At 36.6% G+C, this 18,284-nt stretch overlaps 1 protein-coding gene across 1 annotated transcript; it reads left to right on the forward strand.

Annotated features, from left to right (window-relative positions):
* The first annotated feature begins 13,811 nt into the window (after positions 1 to 13,811).
* Positions 13,812 to 17,594, forward strand: LOC143621975 (uncharacterized). Its single transcript, XM_077093240.1, has 2 exons — positions 13,812 to 15,044; positions 17,034 to 17,594. Exons 1-2 carry the CDS (start codon positions 13,812 to 13,814, stop codon positions 17,592 to 17,594), a joined length of 1,794 nt encoding a protein of 597 aa, XP_076949355.1.
* The last annotated feature ends 690 nt before the right edge of the window (positions 17,595 to 18,284 follow it).

Consider the following 18,284-nt stretch of genomic DNA (forward strand, 5'->3'; position numbering starts at 1 on the left):
TCTGCATCATCAATCAATGAATATTCCCTTTGCATCTTCCATCTGCTGCTACAAACAATGATTAGATTGCTCCTAGTACCTGTTCATTCTTGACTTCTACATATCAGATTGTACCAGCAGCAATGTTCTTCAATATTCCCTTTACTATTCAAGCAGCACACTAATATCAGAAACAATTACAAGCATATAAAACCCTAATTTTCAGATCAAGAACCAAGCTTCTTCATCTGAAATTAATCGTTGTAGCAATATCCCAGTCATCTCGATATCAACCATCTATCTTCAATCTATCAACAGCCGTTACAGATCTGAAAATCATCTTCAATAACAGTTTTGCCCCAAAACGAGCTAAAAACACTGTTACATCAGATCTGGACCGATATGACCAGATAAACATGAAATTGATGTTGAATCTCCGAACGAGTCATCAACCCAAATCATCAAATAATTTCAAAAACCTAAAAATTTTTCAACAAACCTCATCGGCTTAACGTCCATGGTGGATTCAAGAGCGAGGTGAATCAGATTCAGCGGTTAGTCTGAACGATTCGGCGACCTGCTCTGATACCAATTGTAAAAACCGAGCCTCGGTGCGGAAGCGTGAATAAAGGTCGTTATTAACGGTGGGGCTCGCATCTGAGCAAGGATCGAATCGTATTCGCTCTTGAAAGGGGGTTTTGGACGGATGAGTGGTGTTCGGGAGAGAGCCTGAATCAATTACAATGAACAATAGACTTGATGAACAAACATATGCAATCGAATCACAAAGATAAAGAGGTGGCAGTATGATTTTATTAACCAAAAGATTGTCATTACAAATCACTCATACATACACACATACATACAATAAAGATCATCCACCTCCAGGAGAGCTCATCCTGGAGGCGGCGGCTCTCTCAAAGAGATAAACCCTAGATCTCACACAATACACAATACACAATACACTCATGCTAGAACAATTAACAAATACATCTATTTATACTAGTCTAGCATGTCTTGGTCTTTAAGCCATCCACCGTTGGTTGAGACCAAAATTATTAATTAATTTCACCCATAATAATAATAATTCGATGCGTCGGTCTAAAATATAAGTCCCAACACACACATACATATAATAAAGATCAGCCACCTTCAGGAGATCTCATCCTGGAGGCGGCGGCTCTCTCTAAGAGATAAAACCCTAGATCTCACACAATACACAATACACTCATGCTAGAAAAATTAACAAATACATCTATTTATACTAGTCTAGCATGTCTTGGTCTTTAAGCCATCCACCCTTGGTTGATACCAAAAATATTAATTATTTTTCACCCATAATAATAATAATTAAATGCGTCGGTTTAAAATATAAGTCCCAACAATGGTTGTGACAACCGAGATGGTCAACATCGTCGGTCAAGGCATACAGGTCAAAGAAGAACGAATGACGTCAAAAGGGTATAAAGGATATATCACAGGTTCAGTGTTACAGTTGTGGTAATTTCGATCACATTGTGTCTATGTGCCTGGAGCGTATGAAGAATGAAAGGAAAAAGGAATAAGCGAATTTGAACAAAACCGATAATTTGGATCCTACTTTATTTATGATAAAAGGTCGTCAAAATATGGTTTTTCTGAATGAAGACGGTGTGATTCCAAAACGTTTCGAAGCCGAGCGGATGGAGGAAAGCGTGTGTATCTCTACAACGGAGCATTGAATCGCATGACGAGTAATAAATCGTAGTTTTATGAATTGATTGAACAAGTTATGGGAAAGGTGAAGTTTGGAGACGAATCTTGTATTGGTATTCGGGGAAAAGAGCCGGGCTTAAGTAAAGGGAAAACAGGGGAGCAGTGCCTGTTGACCTATGTCTACTACATCCCAAGCCTACAATGCAATATCATAAGTCTTGGTCAAGCAACCGAAGGTGGATGCAACATTTACATGAAACACGATTTGCTAACCATTAAAGATGATAGAGGTAAGATTTTGATGAAGGTGACAAGGACCAAGAATTGATTGTACAAGAATTAGCCTCAAGATAGCAAGTCCCAATAAACGAGTTACCATTGGAATGAAGAATTTTGTAGGTTGGGATCTTCAAATAATTGGACTAATAGAAGACAAGCCGAGGTCGAGTCGAATTCCAATTAAAGATCCAAGTTTCAAAATTAAAAGTCTAAAGAAGAGTGTTAATAAAACTAAACGCGCGACAAAGAAAGAGATTCAAGCCCAAGGGAAGATGTGAAATGATCATACGAAGCAAGTGTTTCTTCGAGCTATGTGGAGCCCAAAGAACATTACAAGAGATCAAGAAAAGCCTCAGGAGAATCAAGAGAATGATGACAAGCGTTAAGTTAAAGAAAAGAATGATGACCTGTCTATTTCGAGTAGGAAATTAAGGGGTCAGCTAGGTACAACAATCGGAGGGGTGATTGTTGGCTCAATTGTTGTTTGACCCGATAATATGGCTCAACCTAAGAATTAAAAGGGGTTATTAATGGGTTGCTTAATATTTAAGTTATGATTATTAGGTTTTTTGCTAGCTAAGTTAGAGTTAACAATATAAATAGTGGAAACCAAGTTATAGATTGTCTAGATGATGCAACCAAGTTAGGGTTCATCAAGAGTCAAACCAAGTTAGGGTTTGAAAGTTTGTAATAAGTTTTTTGAGTTATATTTTCTTATTAATATAAACGAGAGTTAGTCATTTAGTTCGTGTATGTTTAACAATCGAGACTTGAACAACCTTGTCGCATTTTCGGCTCTCATGGAAGATGATGTAAATTTTTTTAAGAAGTCGAATTTGTGTAGAACTGTCCTATTTGATCTAACGTTCTTTCAGAATGGATATATGGAATCAAACACCTTTGAGTTAAAAGAAGAATAAGCAATCAAGATTATATAATTGATAATATTACAGTTCTTCTAAAAGAAAGAAAAAAAAAAACTCAACTCTTGAAGGTTGGCCCAACCTCAAAACTAAGTGGAAGAAACCTAGTGTTGATAAGCAAAGAAAGATTTTCAAGAACAATTAATCTTGCAACTCAAACTACTTCAATTAATAGAACTACAAGTGAAAGAAAGAACCTCAAAAATTAATATATTAATTTGATAAGATTATGATTATATTACTTGCAAAACCTCGTTTTTTTTAAGAAATCTAGACTCGTACTTGTTACAAACAAGCTTTACAACTTCAATCAAAATAAATATAAACTTAAAATCTTTCAGTCAAGCTAGTTAAGATAAAGTCCATTAGACTTTAGGATTTTGTAAGTTAAAAGTCTTTTCTTTTTCCCCTGAATAATTCAACTATTTATTTTGTTCTGTGATATTTGAAGTTGGGCTTGCAGTATAATCCATCATTTAGTCCGGTTGCTATTTTTTCCAATTAGGCATGCTATGGACTTCCCTTATTTATGTCAATCTTCCTTAATAAATCTCCTAAATCTTCTTATCTAAAACTTCTAATAAAAGAAAATTCAAATGTTTACGTGTCAATCTCCTATTCATCCATTCTTTTAATCTTTGCTGAGAGCAATTCTTGAAGAATAATTATTTTTAATCCTTTTTTTTTCTTTTTTCTTTTTTACAGAACTACGCGGCTTCACACTCAGGCTATCCTAAACCCTAGTCGATCTAAATCTCTCCATTGATTTGATTCTATTATCATCTTCAATTAAACGTATGCTTAGATAAGTAATCGAACTTCTATCTATATCCACATCTTAGTTAATGTTGGTTATTAGGGTTTATTTCTGTTTCAATTTGGTTCATTCTAATATTTGATTAGGGTTTTTTTAGTTTTTAATTTTTCTATCGGTTATTCTATTGCCGCATCTCTGTTATTTTTTTGCAATTCAGAATTACGGAATTTAGTTTTCAATTCGGTTATTTTTTTTTTTTCAATTTAGATGCAGGGCCGCATCTCTGTTTATATTATATAATATGCAAGTTTGTATTGAGTATGATTTCAAAATATAATATTTTCACTAATGACTGTGTGTTGTATGGCAGTTGGGAAATTTCATACATTACATGGCAACATTTGTTTCTAGATTTGTGGTGGGATTCACAGCAGTGTGGCACTGGTAACATTAGCAGTGGTGCCACTTATGGCACTAATAGGAGGTATTCACACAACCACATTAGTTAAACTCTCTGCTAAGAGTCAAGATGCTCTTTCACAAGCTGGAAACATTGCTGAGCAGGTGAGCCACCATCAAATTACTATGTTTTTCATTCTTTTACTTTATAAAAATTTATTCTTTTTTCCTTCTTTAAACTACTCTTTAGAAACAAGTAGCATAATTTTCACTGTTCATCATATGAATATTGCTTAATATTAAAGCATACCTTTCTAGCTTTCTCATTATCTGGATAGATGACATAACTTTCCTATTTTGTTTAATGACAAGAAAGTAACAAGTTTTCCTGATCAAGAAACCAATCTAACATCTAATCTAACAATACTAATAAAAGAAAATAGTGAAGATGATGTGACAATCTCATATTCATTCTTGGTCTAATCTCTCTTCTCATTCACTCTATATATACATGGGTTATGGGGCAAAACCATTTTGACAAATGGGTTATAATTTCCTTTCTAATCTTTCATCCCATTCATCCTATCTCTCCATGGGTTATGGGTCAAAATAATTTTGGCAAATGGGTTATAGTTTTCTTTATAATTCTCTAATTTCTCATCTTATTTATCCTACATATCCATGGGTCATGGGTCAAAACAACTTTAACAAATAAGTTATAATTTCTTTTCTAATTCTCTAACTCTCATCTCATTCATCATAACTATCCATGGGTGATAGGTCAAAATAATTTTAGCAAATGTTGTATATAAGATATTTTTTCTAATTTGTAAATTTAAGATTATAGACTTCTTATTATTTGTACAATATATTTTATTTTATTTTTATCTTTAATTTTGTTTATTTGTTTCAAATAACGGATGTTATTTATTTTTATAATTTGACAAATCCGGTGTAATACACGAGTTCAAAAGCTAGTTTCTTGAATAAATCAATAACTCGTATGTAAATTGTATACATTTGTCGCAAAGAATACCTATTAGTTTTTCTATGTTAGAATGAAAAACTCACTATCTAAACTTACTTCTAAATCTATAATGATATATGACGGGAATAAAACCTTTAACCACTTATATCTATCTATACTATCAATAAAGGCAATTGTTCAACCAAATAATTCTATCACTTTTCTGATTTCAACTTTGGTCACAACATATTTTTTGACGATATAGTAAGGAACCGATCCGATACTGACCTAGTTTTCGATACAGCGCGCTAGCTTAAAGTAGCTACAAAGAGAGTGCTTGGATCATTTCGGTTTTCTGGTGAAGTAACCGGCAGAAACGTTAGAGTTCCTTTCGAGAATCAAGTACGAGCGGCGGCAACGCGTTGGATCAAGTTCGAGCGACGCAAGTGGGATCACAAATAGTATATGATAAATATCTCGATTTTTTTTCTTTTTGTTACTTTGTAATATGTTACATTCATATAATTAAAATATAGGTACTTGTAAAATATTAACATTTTTTTTATTATTTTAATAACTGAAAACTGTATATCATCGTTAATCGTTTGGTCAGATCCTCACCCGAATCGCTGATTCGTCGTCTCATAGCATCTCTAAACAAATCCCAAGCTCCTACTTGCGTGTAAACAATATTAAATTAATGTGTTCTTGTAATTATTAATATCCAAAATATAATTGAAAGTACAACTGCAGTTATTAAGTATTATTAGTTTAATAACAAAAAAGTGCCTTTTCGACTAAAATGTGTGTGTATTACTAGCTGCATAAAATAGTTATAAATGTGTTTAATATATATATGAAGATTTATGAAAATTCAAGAAAGACTGAAATTCATACATATATGTTTACAATTTTTTAGTTTATCAAATATGATAAAATAGAGAAAAAATAGAGAAAACAGACAAAATGTGAGTTAATTTGACTCGGTCAGTCACTACCTGAATTGAGTGAGGCACGTGGAATGGTGAGCAATGGCATTTGAGTTTTGGCAACGAATTATGACGTATACAAATCCAACAATGGTTGGGAGCATGAAGCCAACATCGTTCACAATGTTAGGAATCGGTGTAGACGCGTGATCCATATATACGTTCATGCTCCCGTACCATTGAGCAAATGCTATACTTTATACGTCAAAAATGTTATAAACTACAATATACTTAATTTGGTGCTTATTATTTGTTGGACGTAATTTCCAATTTAATAAGCTCGTCTTGTGTAGGTGACCAGGTTGGATCTATTGGGCCCGTGAAATTCATTTCTATGTACTGGGTTTATGGGGTTGCAATTAGGGTTTTATTATATTTGGTAATGTTTTGGCTAGCAAATTAGGTTAGTCTAGGGGTGTGCAATGGGTATGACCCGGACCGGAACCGGAACCGTTAGACAAGAATATCAAACCCGGAACAGGACCATTTATATATGGGCCGGTTCGGGTTTAAAGCGGGTTCTGAAACCGGTTTTAAATGGGTTTCCTGTGAACCCGGTTTGCATGAAAATTTTGACTTTTTAAAGATCAAACTGGTTACAAGGTAAGTTGTGTATCTTTTCAACCAAGACATCAAATAAAAACTTATTCATTAAGTATTATATTGGCTTATTTTCATATTATTCTACGCATCTTTGTTTTAGATATTAGTTTTTTTGCTAATTTGAATGCAACCCATTTAGTGCAACAGCCCTCTACAAGGAAAGCTGAATGTTAGGCATATATAATTTTGGAAGAATTCAGTAAATTTCAATGTTTCATACTCCAATCCATCGTATAATTATAAAATGAATACCGATTTATGAACAACTATTTATAACAATGAAATCATGGAGGTATAACTATGCAAGGTACTTTAAAAGTGGGCTGGTTGTTATTACTTCACAAGTTTCACCTTTTCTAACAGGTTCAGAACCGGACCGGACCGGAACCCGTTTAGCCATAAAATACAGAACCGGAACCTGGACATGGTTTTTAATCAGGGTCTGTTAAACGGGTTTGGTGGGTCGGGTACATGGGTTTGACGGGTATAACTCATGAAATGCTCACCCCTAGGTTAGTCTATATAAACCGAGTTACGGTTAGATATTAGAAAAACACACGAGATGCAACCTGTTAGAGTTCATCTAGAGAAACACGAGTTATGTGTAATAGGGGTTTTTCAATTATATTTTCTTTATATAATATTGAGAGTTATTCAATATTAATCATTGTGTATTTACGTTTTAGTGATCAATTCGTCCTTGAGTTATTTCTATAGTTATTACTATTATTTTAAACTCTTTTTTAATAGGTATAAGTAGTCAGAATGATAAGTTAATTTTTGTAGCCACTATCATGTGATTAATAACTTTTTATGCCCATAATTTATTTCAAAACCCATTGGAAAAAAAAACAATTTTAGCTATTAAAAAGATGGGAAAACTTTTGATTATCAAAATAAAACACAACAAAAAAGTTATTACTATTCGTTTGATTTTTCTTATATATAATTTTCAAATACACACTTGTTTTTTTAAGTGATTGTACTAATATTAATTTTAAACTTTGCTATAATATTCAACTATATGTTGTTTAAACAGAAAGTCTAAAGTTGAAAAAATAAAGTTGTAAGGAGGATGTGACAGAGAATATGCACTCATAGTTAATCATAACCTTAAAAGTAAAAGATTCCCCAACCCCCTTAAACTTCGCTGGAATCAGCATTCCATTCGCTGGAGAAAATGATTAGTACTGAAAGTTTATAATATTGTAGGGTTTAAGGTTTATACATATGTGAGGGTATTGGTAAAAAAGGATTTGGCCTGAGGAAGAGGATGTGAAACAATGAGAAGGCACAAGTGTATGAGAGTGAGTTAACGGTGATGATATTTGCGTATATTTATGTAATTGGGTTATGAAACGTAATAGCACGTGTAATATGCTATAAATGCACATTGTTAAAGCATAACCGAAACTATTTACAGACCTTGACGACCATGTAAATTGGTTAGATACACATCTATGCTGTCTAAAAAGTGAGAACTCGACTTTGCAAATGGTATAATTATTGTACTCGTAACAAAATTCTTGATCTTAAGATATAACTTTTTATAAAAAACGAATATATGAAATTATTTAGTTTAAAAGAAGTGATAAAAGTTAAGGTCTGTTTGGTATGAGGTAATGAAATGAACAAGGAAATGAAATGAACAAAAGAATTGAATGGACAGATGAATGAAATAAATCATTATCATTATATACTCTTGTTTGGTTACCAAGTAGGAATGAAATGAATAATCATTTTTTTTACTAAATAGTAAACTATACATGCATATATTTTTTGTCGGTTAATGGAACAATAATAACATAATACGATACAATAATAAAAATATAATAATAATTATAATTTAATAATAGTTATACTACAACAAAATAATGACTTTGCAAATGGTATAATTATTGTACTCGTAACAAAATTCTTGATCTTAAGATATAACTTTTTATAAAAAACGAATATATGAAATTATTTAGTTTAAAAGAAGTGATAAAAGTTAAGGTCTGTTTGGTATGAGGTAATGAAATGAACAAGGAAATGAAATGAACAAAAGAATTGAATGGACAGATGAATGAAATAAATCATTATCATTATATACTCTTGTTTGGTTACCAAGTAGGAATGAAATGAATAATCATTTTTTTTTACTAAATAGTAAACTATACACGCATATATTTTTTGTCGGTTAATGGAACAATAATAACATAATACGATACAATAATAAAAATATAATAATAATTATAATTTAATAATAGTTATACTACAACAAAATAATAATAATTAATAATTATTGATAATTTTTCATTTCATTTCATGAAAAATAAAAGAAAAAACACATTTTATCAAGGAATGAAAAATGCTATATATGGAAGGAATTTCATTCCTTTGAAATGATCCATTCCATTGATTAATGTAAACGAAACATGTTTTATTTAAATTAATGCAATGGTAAATCCCCCCCCCCCTCCCTTTTTTTACTTCTCAAGTAAATTAATAACTTATAATTAATGCAAGTTAAATAACTTTTAATTACTCTAAGTTAATGATACATATTGCTTTCAACCTCTTAGCCTAAAAAAGTTTTGTATTTGATCCACTCATCCACATATATAAATGTAAACTTTTTGTTATAAAAAGTCACTTTAGATGAGAGAGACTTTTTGTTATTTGTGCGTGGTTGCCTAACTCAGAGGGAGAGTTCACATATTTTTTTGTATAGCGTGTGTATAGTGTATGCATCATTTTTATGCTTGTCAATATAAAAATTACACATCTTTAATCTTTTATACACTGATCTAATATCTTTTGAAATTTTTTTGCATAGACGCATTCCACTAGTAAATTTACCCAATTTATGCATTGATTATCGTCATTGAAAAAATAACGAAACACAATGAAAGGTTTGGGAATCATTAAACTCACCTTCTGAGTTTCTTCTTTTTCTTACCAAACATGTCCTTCCGTTCAAAAAGTTTGTGTATCAATTTTTTCACAATAAATATTCTTTACCAAAAAAACTCTATAATGCGTCATATACGTATATACTAGGTAATTCATTTAAAGCACTACTATATACAATTCACATAAAATTATTATAAGTATGTGTATACTTTGTGTAAATGTGTATGATGACACATGCATGCTGTGTCATACTGATATGTCGTTTTTGCATGCGGACAAAGAAGTCTTTCGTAAGTCTTTGTTACAACTCACTTGTTTCACATATGCCATGTCACATTTAGGGCCTGCTCAATTTAGTCGGAGGCTTAAAGCTATCTATAATCTTGAGGCCTTTTTTTATACTTGTAGCATTAGAGAGTATCCAAAATTTACAGATGGATAATATACAAGGACATCACCTCTTAACTTATAGTCTATCACTTACTTACTAATTCTAAAAAAAGAACTTCTTTCAAAATCCCAAACACACCATCGGAGTAACTCGACTCGTTTGGGACAAGGGAAGTGACCCTTTTATATTATTGTTATATTAATTGTTGTAGTTCATATTTTAGCAAAAAATTTGTCATTTTCAATATTATTATGTACAAAAATCGTGATTACTTGCTCAACTTTATGTTGACAACCTACATATTTTCACACATAGCGCATGCAGCTATATGGGATGAAGCAAGTGATGAAGTTTAGAATGGACCTTAGGTTGCATGTCGAATAAAGATTTATTTTTGTTTTTGAAGATTTAATTGTAATGTTTTTCCCTTTGAGACAATGTTAAGTTTTTGTGTAGGTGTCCGTTTTATGAAATAAATAATTTAGATATTGACACGTGTAATTTACTTAGTGTCTTTTGAGCTATGTTATAAATTATGTCGCGCCCCAGCATGTTCCGTTGTAGGTTGAGGTGTGACAAGATAGATGGTTAGACGTAACGACCTAGTAGCATGCTTAGTGCACCCTACTTGTTTAAATTTTTATACATAACTTAACATATTTAAATTGTTTATCGTATACAATTGTACAAGCAAGCAAACACTCATTTTGAGGCTATGCCTCAATCTCAAAATATATTTAATTGATTCAATAGGCAATACTAAATAATCAAACTTAGATGCACTCCTTATCAAGAACTAAATTTAGCAAGATTAATTAACAAATACCTATCAATAACCTAGCACCTAACAGTTATTTAGGTTAGCAACACACTTAAGTTTATTTGATAATGTTATTCTTATGATCTTATTGCAAATCAAGCACAAAATAATCAAGAACACAAAGTAACTTGACCTAATAGCGACCTATCATATGACAAACAATAATCAAGGCAACTATGGAATAAAATTCATCAAACAATCCTAAGTATCCATATGCATCAATTTAATATGATAAATCTTTTACTAATTTAATATGATTAAATCTTTGACCTGTTAATTGCTTAGTTGAGTCACACTGGCAGGGACCGTTTGATAATCAGTTCCGTGTGTTAGCGAGCGTGGATGCCTAAGTAACCGGTTAGTCAGTCTGTAGTTGACACATGATAGTTTATCTGTTATGTGCATGAGTTTGATGTTAGTTGGCATACTTGGATTCCTGGGTGTGATTTGTCCTTGTTAACTGATTGAATCTTTGATTACTTGTTTGTTTATTATAAACCCCAATTTGTTTGCTAGTGTGATCAGTACTTTACTTGAACTACTTCATAATGTTAGGAATTGATTTCACTTCATACTGACCACATACTTCTCGTGTTCGACACCCTACTTACCCTAGCTTGCTTAGGTGATTAGGACACTGAATTAATTACTTTTGACTATATAGCGACAGTTTAGCATCAAAATGGCGCCATTGCCGGGGAGTTTGTGCGCTTAGTGTTTTTTTGTTAATTGATTTCTTTGTTTAATTTAGTTGTTATTTTTATTTTTAGCTAAGTTTACTTTATTTTCCCATTTTACGTGGGGTGTGTTCGTTGTGCAGGTAACAGGTTTATGCACACCCGCTATACAGGAAGAAATTCTCCATTGATTTACGAGCCAGAGATTGAACGTTTAGCTCGGCAGAACCGAGCTCAGATCAGACAGTCAGATATGGAAGGTCAGCACCAGAATCAAAACCAAAAACCACCACCAAAAGTTTTCCAACCCGAACCTAACCCACCAAATAATCAAAATCCACCAATTAATGACCTACCACCACCAATAAACACCAATCAACAACCCTAAAATTTAGAAACCGAAACCAAAACCGAAACCTTGACAGACCCGGGCCATCAGTCCCGAACAACACCCCTCGTCATCGACAGCCGATTATACAAGATTTTGACCATGTTAGTATTCACACTGAAGACGAAGAAGAGGGGGATGAGGAAGAACGGGGACCAATGAATGACGGGTTTGAGCCGAGAAATGCAGATGAGGGTATACAGGTTGAAGACGTTGATGAGGTCAAGGAACTGGTTAGGGTGAGAGGTAACAGGTGGAGGAACAGAAATCCGGATCGGGGTGGTATAGGAAGATATCGGGAGGAATGAAGACAGCCGATTCAGGTGAACCGAGGATGTTTTGAGGAACCAAGGGCTAGACGAAGGAATTATGGGCTCCCGGCTCAAGGTGTTAACAGTCGGTTCAGACCAGCTATTTCAGATGGTGCCTCACCGATTGTCCCACAGTTACACGTACAGGGACAACCGACATTTAAATCTCGTCTGTCCTACATCAACATAGTTCCCCATTTTCACGGACTGGGATCTGAAGACTCGTATTCACATCTGTAAGAGTTTTCAGCTATTTGAGGGTCTATTGGTGACGGTACGTATGATCAGGATGAGGTTCGGTTGCGGTTGTTTCAGTTCTCACTTAAAGAGAAAGCCAAACACTGGTTCAACTCGCTAACGGTGCACAGTATTGAGAACTGGGGTGAGATGCGGCAAGTGTTCCTTAACGAGTATTATTCACAGTCGAAGACCATCGAGGTCCGCATGGAGATTAGACACTTTTCACAGTTACTGGGTGAGTTGTTTCATGAGGCCTTTACGCGTTACAAGGAAATGATAAGAAGTGCCCGCACTATTTGATTGAGTTGTGGGAGTTGGTTAAGTGTTTCATTGATGGGTTGACGTATGAAGACAGAAAGCATTTGAAAGCTTCGTGTAATAGTCAGTTGTTGAATCAACCCGAGGAAGATGATTGGGAATTTTTGGAATTTATGTGTGAAGATTCCAAGGCAGAGGCAGTTGCAGACCGAAGGCGAAAACACGGGGTCACCCGAACGGTTAAATCAGCCTCGAGCGAGTCAGACAGAATTGCAGAGTTGGAACGGGAACTCGCGGGTTATCGAAAAGAGAAGAAGAAAGAGGTTGGTAAAGTCGGGGTGAAATTCCCGGTTTGTGCAGATTGTGGAGAGTTGGGGCATAAAGTTGAAGATTGCCCCGGGTTTGATGATGATGACGAGTACCCCGACGAGGAGGAAGTCAGTTACGCGTACGGGGATTCTAAGGGCCAAGGGTTCAATTCAAATACATATCACCCGGGCCTAAGGAATCACCCGAATTTCATATACGGGAACGCGTTGAGTCAGTCGAATTCGAATTTTCAGGGTCCAGTCAGAACCGACAGCAGAACAGCTACCGTCCGGGTGGTTCGAACAGTCAGAGTAATAGTCGGGGTTATAACAGAGATGGTTACCGGGGTAATAGTTCGTCAGGTAATCAGAATCAGGACCAGCAGAAGGGTAGTTCGGGAAACTCAGACGAGTCAATTCATTCAAAGTTAGATGCGTTGTTGAAAGTCGTGACTGATAATCAGAAGGAAACGCAGAGACAGTTCGAGTTGAGAGATAATTCAGCAGAAGCAATGTCAAAGCATATTGGTCAGCTTGCAGCAGACATGGCAAAGTTGCAGAAAACCGCGGGTCAGTTACCGAGTGATACCACAGTGAACCTGCAGCACTTCAGTTCGAGTTCGAAGAAGCACATCAATCAGGTAAGCATTTTAAGAAATGGGAAAAAGTATGATAATAAGGTTGGGGGACCACCATCTCGGGTTGATGGGGTGGTGGAAGATATTTATGAAACAGTCGTCAACGATGACGAACTAGAACCGGTTTTAATTGAAAATAATAAAAGTGAAATTAAAATAAACGAACCGGTTCTGAAGGATGGTAACAACAATGCTAAGGACAAGGGGAAGGTTAAAACTGTCCCCTATCCCGATGCCTTGTTGTCACCACCAAAGGCGAAGATGGCATCTAAACAGGGCCCATAACAGGAAGAAATGTGGGAAACGTTTAGACAGGTTAAAACTAACATTCCACTTTTAGATGCCATAAAACAAGTTCCCACCTATGCGAAGTACTTGAAAGATTTGTGCACAAAGAAATGGAACCGAAAGATCCCTAAACAGATTAATTTAACAGATAATGTAAGTACAATTCTTTCGGGTGCTCTTCCACCCAAGTTACAAGATCCAGGAACGCCTATTATATCCATTCAGGTGGGTGATTTTAAAATGACACGGGCACTCTTAGATCTTAGAGCTAGCATTAGCATCCTCCCGGGAAGTCTGTACGATCAGTACGACTTCGGTCCGCTTCGGGCAGTCGCGACTACAGTTGTTCTCGCAAACCAGACACCAAAACTTCCCCGGGGAATGTTACATGATGTAATCGTCAAGGTGGAAGATATTTACTTTCCAGTTGACTTTTTGGTTCTCGATTACGTTTCGGGTGAGAGAACCAAACAGCCCACGGTTATCCTCTGTAGGCCATTTATGGCCACCACAAATGCCAAAATCGATTGTCGAACCGGTATTGTAGACTTAGCATTTGGTAACCACAAGCTTAGACTTAATGTTTTCACACACGTAAATAATTCTCCAGTTGCTGATGAATGCTTTATGGCGGACATTATTGACGAGTGCATTCCGCTATACGACTCAGTCGTGGACACGGATGGCACAGCGGAGACGTGTTTTATGTTTGACAGATTACAGGTGGAAACTGATAATCAGCTGGAAGAGGAGGAGAAGAAGCTGGAGGTTGCAGCTTTACGGGGAGATCGACCCCCGTGGTCGGTTCAGGTGGAACCGCTTCCCGAGAAGATCGATACCGGGTTGAAACCATCTTTACAGGAAGCACCGAAAGTCGAGCTAAAGGAGCTACCGAGGCATCTGAAATACGCGTTTTTAGGTAAGAATGATACATTGCCTATTATTATAGCTTCTAACTTGTCTTTGGAACAGGAATCTGCTTTGCTGAAGGTGTTGGTTGCGAATAAGGAGGCGATCGGGGGGACCATCGCGGATCTGAAAGGGATTAGTCCCTCGATAGTTATGCACAAAATTTTGACACATTCGGATGTGAAACCCGCACATGATGCACAGAGACGGTTGAACCCGAACATGTGGGAAGTTGTGAAGAAGGAGGTGCTGAAGTGGCTCGATGCTGGAATTATTTTTTCCATTTCAGACAGCACATGGGTGAGCCCGACTCAAACAGTCCCAAAGAAGGTGGGCATCCAAGTCGTCAAGGACGACTGAGGTAACGAGGTTGCCACCCGATCGGTAAGCGGGTGGCGTATTTGCATTGATCATCGAAAACTAAACGCAGCAACATCGAAAGATCACTTTCCGCTTCTGTTTATCAATCAGATTGTGGAAAAGCTATCAGGTCAAAAATTCTATTTGTTTTTAGATGGTTATTCGGGTTATAACTAGATAACTATTCATCCTGAAGATCAGGAAAAAACTATGTTCGCATGCCCGTATGGTACTTTCGCATTTAGGAGAATGCCATTCGGACTATGTAACGCCCCCACCACCTTTCAAAGGTGCATGATGAGTATTTTTTCTGATATGGTGGGGGAGTCCTTAGAAATCTTTATGGATGATTTCTCAATTTTTAGCACATCTTTTGAATCTTGTTTACATCAGCTCGAAAGAGTTTTAGAAAGATGTGTTGAAACAAATTTGGTTCTTAGTTGGGAGAAGAGCCATTTTATGGTCCAGGAAGGGATTGTATTGGGCCATGTTGTGTCGAGTCGTGGGATCGAGGTGGATCGAGCCAAGGTTCAAGTTATTTCCACTCTACCTCATCCCAAAAATGTTAAAGGCATTAGATCTTTCCTCGGTCACGCTGGGTTTTATAGAAGGTTTATTAAGGGTTTTAGTGACATCACCAAACCCTTATGTAACCTATTGTTAAAGGATGCCGTACTTGATTTTAATGAGGAATGTGCTAAGGCCTTCGACATTCTGAAACAGAAGTTAGTGGAAGCCCCGATCTTGCAATCACCCGACTAGAAATTTCCTTTTAAAATTATGTGTGACGCGAGTGATTATGTAGTCGGGGCTGTTTTGGGTCAACGGGTTGAGACGAAACCCATTATCATATACTATGCAAGCAAAACCCTCTCGGATGCTCAGTTGAATTATACCACAACCGAGAAGGAGTTGCTCGCAGTAGTGTATGCTTTGGATAGATTCCGTTCTTACATATGGGGTAGCAAGGTAATTGTTTATTCAGATCATTCTGCAGTGAGGTATCTCATGGACAAGAAAGACGCAAAACCTCGGTTAATAAGATGGGTTTTGTTATTGCAGGAATTTGATTTGGAAATCCGGGATAAAAAGGGAACATAAAATGTCATTGCAGATCATTTGTCCAGGATTGTGTTAAAGGATGGAGACCGGGACGGACCCATAAACGAGTCTTTCCCCGACGAACAGATTTTGGCGGTTTCTCAAAACCCTTGGTTTTCTCATATTGTCAATTTTAAAGTCGCAGGTGATTTACCCGAGCATTGGCCAAGGAGGAAGAAGAAACAGTTGGTGTCACATGCGAAGCAGTATATTTGGGATGACCCAGATCTGTTCAAGATTGGAGCTGATCAGATGATTAGGTGATGCATACCTGAGGAGGATGTTAGATTAGTGTTGGAGCACGCACATTCATCTGCGTGTGGTGGTCATTTTAGCGGACAGAAAACCGTGAGAAAAGTGTTAACTAGTGGCTTTTATTGGCCAACACTGTTTCGAGATGCTCATGAGTTCGCGACACGTTGTTTAAAGTGTCAACAACTCGGGAGTATTTCCAAGAAAAATGGGATGCCCTTGAAACCGATCCTAGTAATTGATATCTTTGATGTTTGGGGGATCAATTTCATGGATCCATTCCCGAACTCGTACGGTAATTTATACATCCTCGCCGTCGATTATGTGTCCAAATGGGTCGAGGCGATAGCCACTAGGACCAATAATCACCTTGTAGTGTGTAATTTTGTTCAAAGCAACATATTTTCAAGGTTTGGAATTCCCCGAACTATTATTAGTGATGGGGGCTCTCATTTTAAAATTTTTAAATTTGGAAAGTTTCTTAAAAGATATGGGGTGGATCATAGAATTGCAGCACCTTACCATCCACAAACGAGTGGACAAGTTGAAGTTTCAAATCGGCAGATTAAACAGATTTTACAGAAAACTGTTCGGACGGACTGAAAGGATTGGTCAACGAAGTTGACCGACGCCCTATGGGTCTACCGAACCGCTTTTAAAACGCCGATTGGAACCACACCATATAGACTTGTGTATGGGAAGGATTGCCATTTACTGGTTGAGATTGCACAACGTGCTTATTGGGCTACTAAGGAAGTTAATACTAGCTATGATGATGCATGTAAAGCTAGGAAATTAGAATTGTGCGAGATCGAGGAGTTGTGGGATGAAGCGTATGAGTGTGCATCGGCTTACAAGGCAAAAATGAAGAAAGTTCATGACGCGAAGATCCGGTTGAAAAGCTTTAAGATTGGTCAAAAGGTATGGTTATACAACACTAGGATGAAGCTTTTCCCGGGTAAGTTGAAGAGTAAGTGGACGGGCCCGTTTGTGATTGTTGGAGTTGGTAATCACGAGCAGTTTGAGATGGAAGACTTAGATGACCACATTCGACAGGTGGTAAATGGCTATAGGTTGAAGCCATATTTAGAGATGGATGATATTCACAAGATGGACAAAGAATCGGTAAGATTCATTGTGACCTCACCGGTTTATGAAGACAATTGAAATATTCGGGGCATTGTCGAGCTGTAGACACGCAATTCAGCGCTGACCGGGAGGTAAACCGGGGTTTGTAAGTGTGTTCTATTTTACTATTTGTTTGTCGAGTCGTTGTTTGACTTTTGTCTCGAGTTATGTGAAGCAAATCCCAAGTGTGGGAAGGCTATTGGTGAAGTGTGCATCATGGAGCTTCGGTAAGCTTTTGGTCAATTTCACGGTGTTCCAGGTACATATTGCAAATTCCGACTTCCAAAACGTGTTCAGGGTGATGTCGGGATGTTGAAAAGTAACTGGGTCGGAAAATGCCCGACCCCAAGTCGGCAAAAACTTTCTGTTCAGCGGGACCATCGCGTAGGGCGATGGCCCTGGATAGCCCACCATCGCGGTACGCGATGGTAGCTGAGGCAATCCTGACGTCTGACGTCTTCGCGTAGCGCGATGACGCCAAACCAGACACCATCGCGCTACGCGAAAGTGTTTGAACCCTAATTTGACTGATTTTGGGTCGCGTAGCGCGACGCCATTATCCATGACCCATCATGCTACGCGATGGGTCGTGGATCATCCGAATATATATATATATATATATATATATATATATATATATATATATATATATATACACTACCACCGTCCTTCCCTTTCCCTCTTCCCTCTTCTCTCTCGTCTCTCTCTTCTCCCTTTCCCAACGCCATT

Source organism: Bidens hawaiensis, unplaced genomic scaffold (assembly GCF_021521415.1).
Source record: "Bidens hawaiensis isolate Kalapana, Puna unplaced genomic scaffold, B.hawaiensis_p1.1 tig00003004_1, whole genome shotgun sequence".
NCBI lineage: Eukaryota > Viridiplantae > Streptophyta > Magnoliopsida > Asterales > Asteraceae > Bidens > Bidens hawaiensis.

Bases quoted from the DNA above. Each gene is read 5' to 3' on its own strand.
- LOC143621975 (XM_077093240.1), top strand. From the start codon at position 13,812: ATGTGGGAAACGTTTAGACAGGTTAAAACTAACATTCCACTTTTAGAT. The intron at 15,045-17,033 runs GTGGGCATCCAA...ACGGACTGAAAG, and splicing joins CTCAAACAGTCCCAAAGAAG to GATTGGTCAACGAAGTTGAC.